The 20,071-nt window shown below is 34.1% G+C and overlaps 1 protein-coding gene across 6 annotated transcripts in view; it reads left to right on the top strand.

Moving 5' to 3' along the window:
- ZMYND11 (zinc finger MYND-type containing 11) overlaps window positions 1-20,071 on the top strand; it is a 175,763-nt gene that overhangs the window by 125,926 nt on the left and 29,766 nt on the right. For all 6 annotated transcript variants that reach the window (XR_011168056.1, XM_069086556.1, XM_069086555.1 and 3 more), the window contains exons 4-7: window positions 374-535; window positions 16,603-16,680; window positions 17,222-17,314; window positions 19,698-19,785. Coding sequence is in view for 5 of the 6 variants with exons in the window: in XM_069086556.1 (XP_068942657.1) it covers window positions 374-535; window positions 16,603-16,680; window positions 17,222-17,314; window positions 19,698-19,785 (421 nt within the window). In the remaining variant the exon portion in view is untranslated. The remainder of the gene's footprint in view (window positions 1-373; window positions 536-16,602; window positions 16,681-17,221; window positions 17,315-19,697; window positions 19,786-20,071) is intronic.

Here is a 20,071-nt window from a genome sequence, read left to right as displayed (position 1 = left end):
TTTATTTAAATTCACTCTTTAAATTAAGTGTTGATAAATTAATTTATAAGTTAATAAATTAATACTTAACAAATTGATTATTGATTATATAAAAGATAGGTGGTAGATTACTTTATAGCTTTGGATATAAATTTTATTTTGCTTGGTTTTGAAATTTTATCTTCATTTATAATATTTAGGGCAGCATTTTAAAAAATTGAAGTCCTTTAAGATTCTAGATTTTTTTAAATTTTAATACAAATTAAATATAGCAAATATTCATATGTTTAAATTATTTTACTAAAGGGCTTCAAAATTTTAATTTTACTCTGTATTGTTGAAGATATCAATAAAATATTACACCAAGTTTTGTTTTTATTTTTATTTTTTGTAGGACTGGGAAACAGAAAATCATGACTGGTATTGTTTTGAATGCCATTTGCCTGGAGAGGTATTGATATGTGACCTGTGTTTTCGTGTTTATCATTCCAAGTGTTTATCTGATGAGTTCAGGCTTAGAGACAGCAGTAGCCACTGGCAGTGTCCAGTTTGCAGGGTAAGTATCCCTGAGCTTTAATGTGCTGTTTAAAAGGTTGGTTTCATTGATAACTACATTGAATTGTCCCAGATGGTCGGGCTAAATTATTCAATAAAATAATAATATATTGCTTATTAAAATGTTGATAAATGCAAAGAGTTTAAATATGGATATTTCTTAATATTGAAATTATTCTAGGGTATTACCCACTCACTTTCATTTCAGTCATCTTAAACTGTACACTGCCTTCTTTTACTCTAAATCTGCTTGCTATTTGTCACAGTTCAAGCGATGGATGGCCTTTGGGGCCCAAGCAGTATTGTGTCCTCCCATATTCCCTTCTATAAGTATTTGATTCTGAACTTCAAAATCTGTGCCATCCAGAGAAGCATAGTACTGAGACACATTCTCAAAAGTAGAATGCTTTAAAGTTTTCATTCTTCCCGTTTTTATCAAAATCATTTATTTTTGTTAGATCTTGAGTTAGCTTATTTTCTTTACGTTCTATGTTGAGGGGGGGTAGCAGGGCAGGAACAATTATTGTTAAGGATTGGAGGGCTTTTTTTAACAGGTAAAAATAAATAGTACTCATAATTCATTTTATTTATTTCTCCCAGTCCAATTAAAATGTGCTTACTATAATGGTGGGTATAAGGGTGACATATGATTGCTATATATTTAAATTTAATATTTAAAGTATGTTTTGGTTGATACTTGAACTGTTCATAGTTATTCAGTATACTAAAACATTTAGCAGCTTGTAGATTACCCAAGTTACTTGTGTAGCACTTCCATATATTTGATCGACTCTTTTAGGTAACTCTGTATGTTTGTTTATTCATTTAATATTTCCCGCCTTTGAATTCACAAAGATATTTTGAAAGAATTATAGGCCAAATCTAGAACATATGTTCCATTCTTCTTTACGATCTTTGAATCACAATCTTACTCCTACTATATTGCATTGCTGTGCAGTTTAAATAATATAACAAATATATAAGCAAAATATATTTTCACATGGAAAATAAATATTAACCATGATTTATACTTAATGCCATCATTTAAGTGGCCTAAGACTGTATATATGTGTATGTGTTCAGGTTACTTAAGCTCTCTGGTCCTGAGATTTTTAAAGGGGGATAGATTAGATGACCTCTGAAGTCTTTTCTTGCTCTAACCCTATTATTGTGAATATGTCTGTCCAACAAAGTAGCTTTCAGCCATTCAACCAATGGTATGTATGTATATTCATGTTAAATAAACAGTATCAGCATTGAGACATGTTCACTTTCATAGATTTGGTTATATTTCATATATCATTCTCTTCAGGCTGTCATCCTGGAATAAACAGGAAAGTTCCTAATTGAATCAAATTAGGGGAAGACAGGCAAGGAGGTCAATAGTCAAAGTTGTGTCTCTCAGTTCAGAGTATTTTGTACTAATAATACCCCAGAGGTTTAGCAAAGAAAACTGAAAATCCAAAAGAAGTCAGTAGAGCAAAGAGCCCTAAGATTAGAGTCAAAAGGACCTTAGTTTCAGCCCCAGTTCTAACTCATGCAAGTCATCTCACTCCTAAGCTTCAGTTTACATGTCTTTACATTGTAGATAATCTTTCACTTCCTACCTTATGGGATTGTTAAGACAAGGGTGCTTTTTTATAAACCATAAAGCCCTGTTCAAGTGGATTAATATTTTTAATGTACAACATTATTTTTGACTAATTTATGGTGGTCAAATAATTTTCAATAAAATATAGCGAATTACAAAGCTTTTAATTCTCACTTGTTTTTAAAATTCCATTCACAGTGCTTCACGTCCCATTAACAATTATTTAGAGCTGAAAGAAACCTTGAGGGTCACCTAATCCAACATTTTTAATTTACATATGGGGAAACTGAGACCCAGAGAGGTCAAGCAGTTGCATAGGATCATATATTTAGAGCTAGAAGGAAACCTTCGAGGCTTTGTCCCTTCATTTTATAGATGGGGAACTGAAAATCTAGCAGGTCAAGTGACAGCGTTACATAAGTGATAAATAGCACAGAAAGGATTCAAACAAAGCCCTTTGACTACTTTTTTCTCTACCATGCACTGTGTCTATCTGTCCATATCCTCCTCTCCTCCCTATATACTCAATTATTTCTGAAGACATTTGTTAATGACTTCCATTAAAATCAGTTACTAATTTTTTTCATTCAGTTCTCTGTAAATGCTAATTAGTCTTTTTGTGACTTGAATGATTGTTTTTACTTCATAGTTCATCCACTGTCTCACATAGATCTTGTTAAATGGCATAAAGATAGTAAGTTAATTAGATGATGTATTAGGATTGTATTATAGAGAGAATTCCTATTCATATACAGATTTGGTTAAATGATATCTGAGGTCTCTTTCAAACCTGAGATTTTGTGAAAGTTCCACGTTATTTCTCTTCTACCTTTTCTTGTCTCTTTATATAGCCTGGAAGCTTTTTAATATCTTATATACTAAAGTTTTGCAATTGACAACAAAAACTTTGAGCTAAATGTTTCTTTTGTAATGCACGGATTACAATTTTTGAGAAGGAAACTTTTTTTGCAAGGCAGGGGAGGAACAATGCTATCCTGATAATTATAAAATGGAAATATCCACAGAAATTTTTATTTTTCTAAGAAGAATTATGGTATATGTACATACTTAATGTGCACATAAAAATTTATTTAAATATGGCATTCTATTCAACTGGTGGAAAAATTCTTTCGTTTTAAAAAAAATAAGTTTTTATTGATGTTTCCTATTTCATATATTATCATAGTTAATCATGGTATGTCTCCCCTTCTGCCTTTCAGAGAGCTATCCTTTATAACAAATCATATTTTTTAAAGACCAAAGAAAGAAAAAGAAGAGCCAGGGAAATCAGCACAACTGGTTAATTACTGAAAAACTCTGAAAATTTGTTCATTGTGTAATATCTGTGACTCTTCCAGCTCCAGAAAGGCATGGGTTGAGAATGTCCTCTCATATCTCTTCCTTTGAGTCCCACTTGATCTTCATAATATTGTTATATTAACTTTTGATTTTTTGGTGTGTGGTTCATTCATTTACATTATTATAATTCTGTGTTTATTTCTTCTTGACTCTGCTTACTTCACTCTGCATCAGTTCATAGAGATCTTTCTTCTCTGTATTCATCACACTCATTTCTTACAGTACAGTAATATTGTATTATATACATGTACCTCAGTTTGTTTAGCCATTACCCATTCAGTGGGCACCTTTGTTTCTAGTCTTTTGCTGTCACCAAAAAAAAAAGCGGCTGTAAATATTTGGGGTTATATCATGACTTTCCTAACTGAGAGATTCCTTGGTATATAAGCCCAGTAATAGAATCTTTGGTTCAAAGGGTATGGACATTTTAGCCACTTTATTTGCACAATTCTAAATCCAAACAATTGTACCATTTCATGACTCCACCAACAATGTACCAGCAGTGTTTTAGTATACCCCTAATTTCACAACCCCTGCAACATTGACTTTTGCCATTTTTTATTATCTCTGACAATTGGCAGGATGTGAAGTGAAACCTTGGAGTTCTTTCAGTGATGATGAATTAGCTTTTGTAGTGAGGAACTTTGGAAGATAAGGTGCTAAATGTTTAATGCAAAAAAAAGAGCAGTTTGCTTAAGGAAAGTAGTAATTAACACTGAAATGTGAATAAGTTGAAAGTAAAGTATGCTTGATAAATATTTTGAAGAAATCATGGAACAGCAATTTATTTTGAAGAGATCATATAACAACAGTTCATTTGCATGTAAAAATTGGCCTTATAATGTTGCTAAGATCACCCAATCAGTCAACAAGCACTTATTAAATGCTTACTAGATGCTAGGTACTATATTAAGTGTTGTAGATACAAAGAAAGACAATAACCAGTCTTTGCTCTCAACAATTTCACAGTCTAATGGAGGAGACAGCATGCAATAACAATATAGAAACAAGATATACATACAGAATAATTTAAAGATGATGACAGAGGAAAGATGTCTCCCTCTTAAAAGGGAAAAGCTTTTTTAACCAAATCACAAAAGATTCTTGTAGAAGGTGATATTTTAGCTGGGATTTGAAGCAAGCCAGGAAGCAGATATGAGGAGTGATGGAATTAGAGGCATGACAGGCAGCTCTAAAAGCCAAATAGAAAAGTTTGTATTTGCCCAAGAGAGTCTTAAGTCTACTGTATGAGTTAGGGCAGGGCAGGAAAGAGGAGTGATGACATGGTCAGAGTTAAATTCATCAGCTGGGTGCAGGATATATTGGAGTAGAGAGAGACCTGAGGCAAGCATAGCAACCAGAAGTGATTGTAATAGACTAGTCATGAGAACTTCTATCAGGATGGTTGCAGAATCAGAGAAGAAAAGATAGCATATACAAGAGATGCTACAAAGTAGAAGGATACCTGGGTGTCTCCATAGAGTGCTGAGCCTGGAATCAGGAAGACTCATCTTTTGGGATTCAAATATGGCCACCGACACTGTTATGACCCTGGACAAGTCACTCAACCTTGTTTGTCACATTTTTATCATCTGTAAAATGAGCTGGGGAAGGAAATGACAAACCACTCCACCTCCACCATCTCTGCCAATAAAACTCCAAATGGGGTCACAAAGAGTTGGACACAACTGAATGACAACAAAAACAAAATAGAAAAGACAATACTTAGCAATTGATTAAGGGCATGGGGTGGGGAACTTGTGAGAGTAAGTTGTCCGTATCTAGGTTGTGAGCATGAGTGACTGAAAGTGATGAAAGCTAATTCATCATCACTGAAAGAACTCCCAAGGTTTCACTTCACATCCTGCCAATTGTCAGGGATAACCAAAAATGGCAAAAGTCAATGTTGCAGGGGTTGTGAAATTATACGCATACTAAAACATTGCTGTTACGTTGTTGGTGGAGTCATGAAATGGTACAATCATTTGGATTTAGAATTATGCAAATAAAGTGGCTAAAATGTCCGTACCCTTTGAACCAAAGATTCTATTACCCTCCACAGTAATTGGAAAATTAAGAAGAGGGGAAAGCTTAGGAAAAGATGAATTCAGTTTTTAGAGGTATTGATTACAGGACATCCAGTTCCAGATATGTAAGAGATAGTGGAGATGTGAAATTGTAGGTTAGGAGAGAGGTTAGGGTTAGATAATAAGTCTAAAAATCATCTGCATAAAAATAATAGTTGAATCCATGGGAGCTGATGAGATTACCACATATAGAAGGAAAAGATAAGGAGGCCCAAGGCAGAGGCTTGGGGAGGGGATACCCATGGTTAGTGGGAATGACCTATATAAAGATGTAGCAAAAAAGACTGAGAAGTGGTCAGACAAGTAGGAGAACTTGGAGGGAGCAGAGTATCAAAAACCTCAAGAGAAGAATCAAGGAGAAGATGAACAATAGCATCAAAGACTGCAAAGATATTTTGAAAGATAAGGATTGAGAAAAGGCCATTAGATTTTTCAATTAAGAGATTATTGGTAATTTTAGAGAGGGCAGTTGAATCATGAGAAAGCCAAACTCAAGAGAGTTAAGAAAGTGAGAGGGAAAAGGAAGTAGAAGGTTTTTATCACCAATTTGTCAGTCGGGTGAATACATTCAGTCCAAGCAGCCTTGTCTTGCATACCTAGTTCTCTCAGATGTCTTAAAATACACTGCCATATAACTTACATCAAATTGGGAGGGGAAAGGGAGGCAGAAAATTTTGAATTCAAAATTTTATTTTAAAATAAATGTTTAAAAAGTGTATGAATATTTTAAATGTATACTATTGGATGACCTTATATATGTATGCAACAGGTCTATATTTATTATTCAGTACATTCATGGGGAAAAAAAGATTCTTCAACACCCCCCCCAAAAAAAAGAGCAAGTCAAAAATATAAATATGAATATATGTGTATATATGGCCAATAATTATTTTTAAAATAATTTAAAATCAGTTTTTGTGATAATTTATTATATCACAACTCTAGGAAGTATCTCTTTTTGACATCCTACTTTGAAATACCTACTTTTGTGAATTTCTTTTTGGCCTTCATTTTATAAACTCCCTGGATTTCTGTTGTAATGTAGTTTCTGAATGCTTAATTGACATTTTGTTTTATAATAGAAAAAGCCATGCAGCAAATATTTGGGAAATGGCTTTCTTCATGTTTTGGTAATGGAATATAACATTCAGTCTTTGTTCATTTTCTTAAAACTATTGTAGTCTATGAGAAAGTTTTTTTTCCCTTATTTGAATTTTGGAAAGGAGATTGTTTTTATTATGTAATATCTCAATAAATACTTAGACAAAAAGATAACCTCACGTTCTAAATTACATGGTTATAGTATGTGTATTTGTAGGTATGTATATGCAAGTGCAAAAACCCCAATGGTGTTTTGTTGTAGCCATTTTCTTTTGTCTTCTATGAATGAACAAAATGGGTTGTTGTAAGGAAGTCCTGAGAGCTTTTCCTTCCCTATCCCACTATTCCTCCTTTACCCCCCCCCCCTTCTTGCAGGTTGTAGCATTTGACCTCTGTTCAAAGATTCTCAGAGACAGAAGTAAGGAAAGTGCACATTTATGCCATACCAATAGACCAGTTTGTCTCCAGTCACTCTGTAGATAATACCTTCAAAGAGGAAATTGATGCTGTGGTATTCTGTTCTATAAAATTTCAGACTTTAAGTGCCCTTAAGCATATTCTTCTCTATCTCTCTGCACTTCTGACTAGAAAGAGAATTATAAGAAACGAGAGGGTACAAGAAAGCTTATCTTCTTCTGTACTCAGTAAAATATATAGCTAGCACCCTCTTGCAGATAGAAGGGAGTTTAGAATTTCTCTTGCAAAGCTCTCAAACTATTCTTAAATGCATATAAAGCTCACAAGTATACTGAATTCTCTAGCTGAGACCTACTTGTTTAAACATTTTGAGGCAGCAAGTTTGCTGCCTTTTTTCTTCCATCCTCTTAATATTTATGTGTACTCTTATGCAGATGAATTTTGTTCCTTTAACTTTAAGGAAATTTCAACTAATTTCTTAACAGTTTTTCCATTTAAATGCAAACTCAAAATTAGGGATTTTAGGTTCTTTTAAAATAACTTTACCTAAGTCATTTTGGAAATTTTGGGGGTATGACTTGGATAACCAACAATGATTTGTAAGTTTTTTCTTCCCAAACTAGTTCTCTTACATATAATGTAGCCCAAGTGAAATCCATGCAAGTAATCCTAACTTGGTTTTATGACCATTTATTAATACAATAAAATTATAACACTGTACTCCACGCTATAATATAAGAAGTTCAGATCACTATATAAATCTAATATTACTTTAATATTAGACCAATGAAAAATACCTTTTAAATGTAAGGGGTAACTTAAGTTGCTAGAAATAATTTATCCAAACAATTGAACACACAAGTATCACTATTCCCAGTGTACTTTTATGAACTAAGAAATACTCTATCCCAGTGAAGAATTTTTTCATTATTGAGAATTGACTTAGCCCAGAAATAAACTACAGTGGAACAACAGACTGTAGGACAGGGAGTGATGGAGAATTTTGTAGAAATTGAAACTAGAGGAAAATTTTTAATAATTTAAAATCTGAATTTCATAGACTTTTTTAAAATTTTGATTCTACACCTAAACCAAAAGTCATAATCTCATTTAACATTTTGACTTCTCTGACTACTATCCTACTGTATTATGAGGTTACTGGATCTTTATTAGAATCCAACTACAACTAGACCTTCCTTTAAGAGCCTCCCATGAAAAAAAAAACAAAACTACTGCAGCATTTTTTTTAAGTGGCCAGCCCAGGAGTTTGTGTTAATTTCTGTGAAATCTAACTTACCAAAAGGAAGAGGTGTTTGATTCTTAGGAAAATAAACAAAAATAACAAAAACATGGATGGCATTTTTATAAAATTAAGATATTCTGTTAATTTTTAACTGTTTTTTACTCATGAATTTGTTCCATGCTTTCTCATTGAGGTATAATCGTTTTTCACATAAGTAACTGAAAATCTTAAGTGGTTTATAGGTTATACAATGTTAGCAACAGACCCCAGACTAAATCAGTTCTTAGCCCTGTGCTTAATGTTTAATCTAGTGAGTTCATGAGGAACTAGAATCTACTTCAGAGACCATTGAGCCCACAACTTGATATTACAAACAAGGAGACATACCCAAGTGAGATAACTGACACATCCAAGGTTACACAGGTAGCAAATATCAGCATCAGAATGAGTTCTCTCACGCCAGAGCCAGTGCTTTTTCTACCTTACTGCTCTGTCCTCCACATTTCCACATCAGCAGAGGTCTAAGTAGGCTTAAGTGAATCATCTGCTTTATTGTGTGACAGACATCATGTTGATCATTCTTAAGATTCTTTTAATGTTCATACTTTTATCTTGGAACTAGAAATGGAAAAAATGTAGCACTTAAATGTTCTTATCTTTTGGATCCTTTAATAATACTACTTTCTATCTCTAAGCTTTTCAATTAAAAAGGGTGGCATACAAGATCACAAGAACAGGACCAAATATTACATTTTAAAATAAAATGGAAAAGCCTTAAGAACAAAAATCACTTAAAAATCTTAGTAATAAACTTTACTAATGTAACAATGAAGGAGAAAACTTCATTTTGCAGTATTCCTTGTCCAGTACACATAGTATATGAATCCACATAATATGAAAATCCAGGATTTTCATAGTAATTAAAATAACATGTATATGAACAGAGTTCTTTTTCTGAAGTGTGTAATCACATGAGGTTTTATTGCCATTTACTTATCATAATAGCATTACTTTGGAGGCAAAGAAGTGGAAAATACTGCTGATACCAGTCTTACTTATTTTTATTAATCTTATTTATTATTTATTTATTTATATTTAATTAATAATTAAATACAATGCTGAAAAACCACATTTTTGTCTTTATAAAACTAATCACCAAAGTGGAAGAAAATTTTTTTAAATTATTTTCATCATATAATGTCAGGGAAGAAAAATAATTTAATGTAAAACTGATTTTAGTGTGTGCTAATGTATTTTTTTACTATGACTATCAGAGACCTATTTTTCTATCTTTTGTTATAATTTAATTTTTATTTCTAAGTAGGAGAAATAAGAGGAAAATAATTATAAATAAACTCATGCATCAGGATGGTTGAAATTAAACCTAGAAAATAAAAGGTTACTCATGTTTAGCTAAATAATTTATGAAACATAAGCATAATGCATGTTTGTTGTTGTTTCATTACTACCTATCTCTTCCTGACCCCATCTGGGGTTTTCTTAGCAAATATACTGGAGTGATTTGCCATTTCCTTTTCTAGCTTATTTTGCAGATGAGGAAACTGAGGCAAACAGAATTAAGTGACTTGCCCAGGTTCACCCAGCTAGTAAGTATCTGAGGCCAGGTTTGAACTGAGGAAGGTGAATCTTCCTGACTTCAGGTCTGGCACTCTATGCCCTACAGCTCCACCTAGCTGCCCATAAAATACACATACATTTAGCCTTGGTTGTCTGCACAATACAAATTATGTAAATGTATAGAATCATAGAAGAAAACTCCTAAGTATATCTATGGCTTTACCTCGCTTAAACAAAGATCCATTGGAAAATGTTAGTTACTAAGACCTGAAAAGAAAGACTGTTAATATCATTTCAGACAAGAAACCCTATCTGCATTTTGCTTTTGTAAATTTTTTTGTCTATTAAAGATGAATTCTTTATTGTGGGGAGATAGAGTTCTGAGAGCACTTAACCACTTACACTAACTTCAAGAATAATTTTTAAGATATTTACAGAAGGGGATTTACTTTTTATTGTAACCTTTCAGCTAGAGTGTAGGTTCTATGTTTAGTTTTCTCTGCAAGAAATTTAAGTTGGACTTTGTAAGGATAAGTTATAAAATTCTTCTTAAAGCATTACATGAGGATGCTGTTCTAATAGATTGGGGGCAGGAGAAGGGAAGGTAGCAATTAAAACAGTCTGTTCAGAAACTGAAACTAGTTTAATTCTGGTGGAGAATTTATTTTATTTTCACAGTCCTGAGACCCTCTTACTCAAATCTTTTTATTTCCATCTTTCATAGACATATCTAAGTCAACCTCTTGAATTGGACTTGGATGAAAATAGCCTTATCTAGCTAGCATCCTTTCTATAACAGATGAAAACAATTTCAAACTCATTCAAAATCAAGTTTTTATTGCATATTATTTAAATTTTTGAAAGTCATGTCCGTAGTTTGCATGATATAAATATTGCTCTTATTTTGTGGGTTTTCTAAGGAGGTAAATCTGAGAATTGCCACATTTAAAATATCTGTCTCTGTAATGCTGAATTTATAAGTCATTTAAATTGTTTTAAAGGTATACAAATTAGAATGTAAACATTGTGATGATATAACACTGGGCTTTTTTACTTCTAGATTTTGGTTTCCATTGTAATGAAAGTAGAAATTGAAAAGACCTTTATTTAAGCTATGCAATTACATGAAGAAATTTTTATATGGTACCTGATCTTAAAGTTTAAAATAGTGGATTTCTGTAAGGTTTCAAAAGTGATTTAGTATGGTTTCTTTAGTTTCAAACAAAGTACAGTTGAAATATACTTCGACAATTGATTCTATTACATATATTACATATTGTATATACTCTTCTATGATTTTTGACCTTAGGAAAATGTCAGGTTGCACTATTTTCTAGGTCTCTGACTTTGAAACACAACAAAAGGAGACTTATTACAGTCTCACAGAGAGAAACATTCTATGTGTTTATGTTTGGGGGACTGAAGAGAAAAAACATCCCCATCTTCCCCTGAATTTATATTTTGGAAACAGGATACATATAGCAACATAATGGCATAGCCATTCCTAGAATTGCAGTCACAGCGCCCTCATTCTCACAAAACTCTGTAGAGTTCCCTGAAGCTTGAATTGTTCAAATTGGGTACAAGTTCAGGTCAAGCAAAGAATTCAGAAGGTAGAGGTCTGTTCAGAACTGGTTCAGAAAGGGAAATAATTGAGCTCCCCCTATGATGAGAATGGTTGAATAGAGTATGTGGTTGGAATCTTTAAGTAAGTTCCTTTGTATTATTTTATTCACAGAACCTTAAAAAACAGAGTGTATTTTTACCTTGACTGATATGTAACCTTTTAAAAAGAATCATAATCTCAAAGCTGGAGGCCACATAGATTATATGTGTTTTGTTTTCAATTAATCTTATATAAGATTACCATTATAAGTGCCGCCATATGTTTTTATATGATTTATGATGTGATAATTTTTGGATCATTGTAGTAAGTTAAAGTGATTGATTCAGAATTTTGGGGAATTGGAGTAATAGAGAGTTTATGCTCCTAAGAATAGTCAGGAAGACTTGAATTCAAATTTGACTTCAAATATTTCCTGGCTCTGACTCTCGACAAGTCACTTCACCTCTGTTCGCCTCAGTTTCCTTATCTATAAACTAAAGGACCTATTTCCCTAAGTTGTAGTGAGGATCAAATGAGATAATAATGCTGAAAACACTAGAAAGCTTGGGGGAGGGTGGGCAGGCTTTGATCCTGGAGGTTAAAGGGAGGCACAGAAGTTTATTTTGTGAGGCAGTTAAGTAGATGCTCCAACTTGTGCTTGAGGTAGATCGCTTCAACAGCTGAGTGGAGATTGAATTGAATTGAGGAGAGACATGTGGCCAGGAGACCAACCAACAACAACCAATTGTTTTAATAGTCCAGGAATCAGGTTATGAGAGCTTGCACCATGGTGATGGCAGTGTCAGAGAAAAGAAGGGGCAAGATAGAATCCACAGGGTTTGTCAACAGATTATAGGATGTGGGAGGAGTTGTAGGGGCCACTAGGTTGTGAGCCTAGATAGATGATTAGGAGGATGGTATGTCCCTCAATATGAATAGGGAAATTAAGAAGAGGGGAGAATTTGTGAGGGAAGATAATTATTAGTCTTGGGCATGGCTAAGTGTGCAGTGTCTATATAACATCCACTCCTGGGTGTCCAGTGGTAGCTGGAAGTGCAAGACTGGACGTCAGTAGAGAGATTAGGGCTAGATAAGTAGTTTGGAGGATCATTAGCTTAGAGGTGGTAATTGAATTCATGGGAGCTGATGAGATCACCAAATATCTAGGGAGACCAGAACGCCAGCCCCAGACAGTGCCCTGTGGGACAGCCACAGTTAACAGACCAGAATAAAGCCTCAGTAAAGGAAACAGAAGGAACAATCAGACAGGAAGAGAACCTGAAGGAGATAGTGTCACAGAAACCATAAGAGAAGAAAGTATCAAGAAGGAGATAATCCACAGTGCAGGGGCTACGGAGAAGTCAAGGATGAAAGCTGAGAAAAGACCATTAGGTTTGGAAATTAAGAGATCATTAACAATTTTGGAGAGAGCAGTTTTGGTTGAATGATCAATGAAATTAGAAGCCAGACTCCAGAGAATTAAAAAAGAAAGTGAGAGGAAAAGAAGTGGATGGCCTTCTCAAGTTCATCCACGAAAGGGAGGAAGATAAGGGCCTCTAGTGAGGATCTTTTTGATAATGGAATTTTGTGCATGTTTGTGAGCTGTGGGAAAGCAGTCAGAAGATGAGAGATATTGGGGATTATAGAGGGGACCATCTGCTGGGGTAAACAGGATGGAATAGAATACCATGTACATGTGGAGGGGTTTACTTTGACAAGGACCAGGGCTCCCTCGTTATGTGAGATGGGTGAATGAGGACAAGGGGAGAACAGGGAGGTCTTGGCACAGGGCCTTAATTTTTTCTGAGAAATATGAAGTAAGTTTCTCAGCTGAGAAGGTAAGGGGAAGAGGAGCCATGGGAGGGTTGAAGAGAGATAGAAAGGTCTAGAAGAGCCACTATGGTGAGTGAGACAGTAAGTTAATTAGGAAAGTATATAAGGATTCTTTTATCATAGTAATGACCCTATGAAGGTTATATAGCATACATTTGTATTAGAATTGGTTAGCCCCATTTCATGACTACTTCAGCTTCATTCTACACCTCATACTTATAAACAAAAACAGTAGATGGTGGTAGTGAGAGGAAAGTGATGGGCTGAGGCTCAGTAGGAGGATGGGTGATATGGGTTAAGTGGTGCGGGCCTGAGAAGAGGACAGAGTAGATTTGGACTGGTTCACTAGTGGTTCAAGATGGAAAGGGAGAATGTAGTTAGTGCAAGGGTGATGGTCTGGGAAAGAATTTGGGGATTGAGGGATTGAAGGGGATGGTGTGAACAAAGAACAGAGTTGTTGTGATCAACCCAACATGTACTTGTTAAGTGCCTACCACGTGCCATGCTGTGCATTAGGTACTGGAATAAGTGATGTCTTCTAGATTTTGCTGAAGTAAGGATGGAAATTTGTGTTTTTGTTTAAAGTAGAAATATGTTGAGAAATAAAGGATAAGATTAGGAACAGCAAGGTGGCACAGGGAAAAGAGCACCGGCCCTGGAGTTGGGAGGACCTGAGTTCAAATCCTGCCTCAGACATTTAACACTTACTAGCCATGTGACCTTGGATAAGTCACTTAACCCCCATTGCCCTGCCTTTCCCCCTCCAAAAAGCAAAAATAAAAGATAGGTTTCTGAATTCTCCAGTGGTAGACATTTGTCCTTTTTCCCCTTCAGTAAGAGTGACTTCTGTAGCAAATAAAATAAAAACAAATGGTATTTAAGACCACAATAATAAAAGTTGAAATTTATAGTGAATATAGTGACAAAATTAATTTGGTGAATTTATGTACAGAATCTTTATTTTTCTTAATTCGCATATATCACAAATGACAAAGATTTGGGTTTTAATGATAAAGACAAAGGGTATTAATAGGTAACGCCAACTAAATTAATTTGCATACTTAGTATTATTCCAAACAGATTACTAAGAAATCATGTAAAACTAGGCAGAATATTGACAAGATTCACTTTGAAGTACAAAATGTCTATAATCTCTATGGAAATTATGAAAAGAAATAAAATGAGAAGGACTTATTGTTGCTGATTCTCAGATTATATTACAAACCAGCAGCCATCAAAACTATGTGTGCTGGTTTTAAAATAGAAACTAGATCAGTGAGACAACTAGATAAGGAAGACTAGAAGTTAGACGAACACTATAACCTAATATTTGATTTTTATAAAACAGCCCAAGAACACAAACACTGGAAGAAAGATCCTCCCTATTCAACAACAACAACAAATTCTAGTAAAACTAGAAGAATGTTTGGCAGAAAATAAGATTAAAAATAATATATGTTACAATAAACTCCCAAGAGGAGAATAAGCAATCCCACCTTAAAGGATACATCATTTTAAAAAATAAGAATAAAGAAGCGGGACCCTTTCAGAATTATGTGACAGGAGGTGCAGTGAATGGGGGTGTAGCTAGAGGGATGTAGACACTATAGACAAAAGAGATGTTTAATTTCTATTAAAAAGCTTTGCTCATAAAATGCAGTCAGAATAAGAAAAGAAATTAATGTGGAAAATCTGCATCATGTGTCTCTGGTAAAACTCTGATATTCAAAATAAATAGGAAATTGACAAATAAGTCTGAGCCATTCCCCAAAAGATACGTATTCAAAGGATGCACACAGTTTTCTGAAAGAAAAAAAGTTTAATTCAAACTATCATCATGTTGAAGAGAATGTACAAAATCACTAATAAAAGAAATACAAGTTAAAAGAACAAGATATTGTCTCATACTCATCAAATTGCCAAAGATAGTGAAAGAACTATGCCATGTTGAATGCACTGTTAGTGGAACTATAAAATGATCCAAGTATTGTAGATAATAATTTGGAATCATGCAAGAAACATCACTAAACTGGCCTTTTTGGATTTTTTATTACTATCATTTTTTACAGCAGTCATCCCTTGTTATATCCTGTCACTTCCTCCTTCCCGCTTGAATCCTTTTTAAACAAAGCACAAGGACCACATCTGACAGCATATGCAAGATCCAACAGTCCCTTAGGAGGTCAAAATCAGAAAAGTCCCATGTATTCATAATAGCACTTTTTGTAATATCAAAAAACTGAAAATAGAGTAAGTGTTCATTAATTAGGGACTAGCCAAACAAATTGTATATAAGTATAATTAAATTTACCATAATGGTATATACTGTACTGGAGGAAAGGACAGAAATAAGGAATTCAGAGAAATATATAAAGACTTGTATGAACTAATAAAGAACAACAAAAAAGCAGAGCCTAGAGAACAATTTGCAATCTACTGCAATAATATAAACTAAAACAACACTGAAAAGTATTTCTTTGTTGAATAGTTTTTTTTTTCCTTCTAGAGTCTTCTGACTGTATAAAGAGGAAAGTATTTCACTTCAAAATTGCTAAAGAATTAGCATTTTTAAAATAAATTTAAGTATCTGTATGAAAATTCACCATTATAGTTGCTATGGGCAACCGTTTTCATTAGCTCTTTTTCTTTCTTATAAGGGAAGTCTCTATTGTGGAGAGGTATATTGTAGAAAGAGTCATTAAAAAAACAACAGAAGATACCAATAAAACTTTATACCTTGAGCTGTTTGCTAAAAGGCTTTTTATATTCACATTTTTAATTAGCTGAATAATTCTACATTTGGGGTTCTGTTACTTTCACATGAAGCCCTGCAAATACATGCTCTTTTAAGAATATTACAGGAGCAGTTATGTGGCACAATGGATAGAGCACCAGCTTTGGAGTCAGGAGGACTTGAGTTCAAATTTGACCTCAGACACTTGACACTTAGCTGGTGTGACCCTGGGCAAGTCACTTAACCCTGATTGCCTCACCAAAATACACACAAGCACGCGCGCACACACACACACATAAAAATGTACATACTCTTACGAATAAAATGTTTCTTTAAAGTCCTTAGTAAAATGCAGCATACATTTTACTTTTAGCCTGATTATTGCTTTTAGAGTTAGATTTTTTAATTATGCAAAAATATTGCATTTTTAAATGAGTATTGCAGACAGTTTTTATATTTGTAAACATATATGTAAAAGAGCAGATTTGTCATTAAATACTTTTGGTTGTTGTTGAACAGAGTATTAAGAAAAAAAATACAAGCAAGCAGGAGATGAGCACATACCTGAGATTCATTGTCTCCCGCATGAAGGAGCGGGTGAGTTCTACTAGGGAATCTCTCATTCCTCCCTTCTCTTCCTTCCTTTCCACCCCCCAGATTTTTTTTTAAGTTAGCTTTGAAGAAATTAACAAATTAAGTGGCAACTATTATTATACAAAACAGTAGAAAATGTGAAAATCAGTGCTTTTGCTGCTTGTACTAAATAATTGTTCTTAGGCTTTTAGCTGTCTTTTCAGTTTTAATTTTTGAGTCTGTCATTTTTTATCATATACTTTAGATTTGAAACATGATTTGCTTTAAGTTCTATTAAAGGGTATTAGTGTTTTTTTTAATAATCAGCAATTAGTATTTAGAACTAAGTTGAGATTTTCTAGGATCATTAAAACAACTATTCTTACTATTAAAATCAAGAATTCCATTTATAAAGCACTCAGTGCAGTATGTGCATTCTTCAGCTACATCTTAAAGACTTTTGATAAAATTTCTTCATAGACCTAAAATATTGAGTTTTACATGTTGATGATTTTCATGTTTTACCTTTGCTCCCATTTTGAAGTTTCTCTAACAATTCTTATAGGCTATAGATCTAAACAAAAAGGGGAAGGACAATAAGCACCCAATGTACAGAAGATTGGTACATTCAGCTGTTGATGTTCCTACAATCCAAGAGGTAAGGTCACATTCCAACCCCCACCCCACGCAATGTATCTGCTCACAATGTTTTTGAAATTGAAGCGTTAGCCAGCCAGTAAGAGTGGTGGTTTTGGTGTCCTTTTTATTTTTACTTGTATGCTCATCAGACACAAAACCATAAGGAGCAATTGGTACACATCAGGATCTAAAAAAAAAAAATCATGATAAGCTAGAACACTGGACCAGATCTAATAAAATGAAGTTTTATAGGGACAGACATAGTTTTATGTACTTAGTTGGGTTCAAAAAAACCCACTTCACAAGAACAAGATCGAGGAATTGTGGTAAAATTGCAAGAAAACTCTAATGTATTCTTAAGCTGCATCAAGAAAGATATATAGTGTCTAGGATGAAGGAGGAAACATCCATATGTGCTTTGTCCTTATTAGACCATATCTGTTATACTGTTTTTAACTATAGGTACCATATTTTAGGGAAGATATTGATAGGAAAGGAGAGCATCTGGGGGAAAAAAGGCAACAAAGATGAGTGAGGACTTTGAAAGCAAGCCATCTAAGAACGAATTTAAGGCCTGGGAAAGAGGACTTGATAGCTACACTTAAGTACTTAAGGGGTTGTCACGAGAAAGAGAATTTTATTTGTTCTGCCTGAACCCAGAGGACAAAACTAGGAGTAATGTGTACAGTAGAAGTTACCAAGAGTAGATTTAGAAACTTTCTAACAGTTTGATCTTCTCAGTCATGAAAAAGGCAATCTCAAGGAGGAATTAGTTTCCCCTTCACTAGAGGCCTTCAAGCACAGGCTGGTTGATGTCAGAGAGATTCCTGTTCATATACCAGAAGGACTAGAGGAGTCTCCAGGGTCCCATCCTACCCTGTGACTCTGGGATTAAAGAACCCCTCAGTGCTCACTTAACAGCTGAACACCATGCATTCTGAAAGGTTAGGCCAGCAAAGTGCTAGATAAGGCAGCTCCTACCTCTTCAGAAAGGCTTCGGCTCTTGTCTTTATATCATTCAAGAAACTGCCTAGGTAAGTTTGAAGAGGGTTATCATGAGAGGGTTACCTACCACAGTACACATTTGTTGGTCACAGTCAGTCCCTGAAGGTGGGTAGTAGAAAAAAAAAAAAGAAGAGAAAAAATAAATAAATTTTAAAAGGTGGGAAGTGGTTGTAATCTGATTCATTACAGGTTGAAAAAACTCATAAATAAAAGAATATCTTTCGAAGTATTAAAGACAATTTTAAAGTAATGATCAAAAGTTAATCATTTTCATATTTATCACATATATCAAATGTGAAGGCACATTTCATAATTTGTTTTATTAAGGTTTTAGTGGTCTTATATCTTTGCATAGAACTGTCTGCCTCCCGTGTCACCTCCTCGGGAAGTTAGAAAGTGATGGTAGATGAAATGAAGCATTTTTACCAGAAGATAGATTCCATTGTACTTTGCACATAATTGACACCTAATTGATATGTGTTGAATTGAATTTCTCTTTTGGTCTGAGATATAACCCACTGTTGTGGTCCCAGAATGTTAATGATTAATTATGCAATTTTCCACCATGACAACTCAAAGAAAATTAACCATTATATTTCCAGTTAAGATCAGGGTTATTGAAAAATCCGTTCTTCATGTTTCACTTCCAATTTTTTAGATATAAATGTTAGTCATAAAAATTTGTAGATACTATAAATAGCAGTGCTAACCCCCTCAGACTCTTCTGAATCCATGAAACAGCTAGAAGATATTAATAATTTGCAATTCAAAGAAATTTAGTTCAGGTAAAGAAACTAAAGTGAACTGCGAATTCCCTTGATTTGATTTCCTAAACCTGGCCCATATCAGGGAATTGGGGCTTCTGCCTCCACACTAAATAACCTTCTCATAGCCTCAGTCCTAAGAAGCAAATGTGATAGAAAAATCACCAGATTGTCAGTCTGAAGACCTAAATTCTTGTTCCCTATCTGCCAATGCCAATCTGTGACCTTGAGCAATTTATCTCACCTTTTTAGGCCTCAGTTTCCACATCTATAAGAGTTTTTTAGTAGAAAGCCCCAATTTTTCTATCACTCTGTAACTTGTAGATTAAGACCCTTTTGAACTATAAGGTCAGTCCAGCCAGGCAGGCATAAAATGACTTGGTAGGATGTATCATTAGTGCCTGTGAAATGCAATTTTATTTCTTAAATGTTCACCCTTGTCTAATGGTACACAGACAACTTTCAGATTCTAGTTGGGAAATTAAGTGATCTATCACCATGTGAACCTGTTAGAAAGACAAGTCCCTCTACCTTCATTGTGATCTCCCTGTCCTTGAGGGTTTCATAATGTAAACTCATAATACAGAGATATTTTCTTATAAATTTTTTATATTTTGCTTTTGTATTCTGCAGAAAGTGAATGAAGGAAAGTACAGAAGTTATGAAGAATTCAAAGCTGATGCTCAACTTCTTCTTCACAACACAGTGATTTTCTATGGAGGTTGAGTCGTTTTGTTTTTTCTTTTAAATCATAAGACTTCCAATAGAGGGAAGTATTTCATTTTAAAACTACTGTGGAAAAAAGCATTAGTTGATTAGTTACAGCCTTAAGTATATGCCTTAAATGTATAAAATATTAAGGTGTATAAAAGTACCAAAGTTAGGGTATATGTTGCTGGACTATTTGATTGCAATGGTAATAAAATTAAAGGCAAAAGAAATAGCTTATGAATTGACTATAGTCACATGATATGATAGAAAGATCACTAGAGTTGTAGCCAAAAGGC

This window comes from Petaurus breviceps, unplaced genomic scaffold, assembly GCF_028583685.1.
Source record: "Petaurus breviceps papuanus isolate PSGF00001 unplaced genomic scaffold, PetGlider_PUasm1.0 178, whole genome shotgun sequence".
Lineage (NCBI taxonomy): Eukaryota > Metazoa > Chordata > Mammalia > Diprotodontia > Petauridae > Petaurus > Petaurus breviceps.
This window is presented reverse-complemented; position numbering and strand designations above follow the sequence as displayed.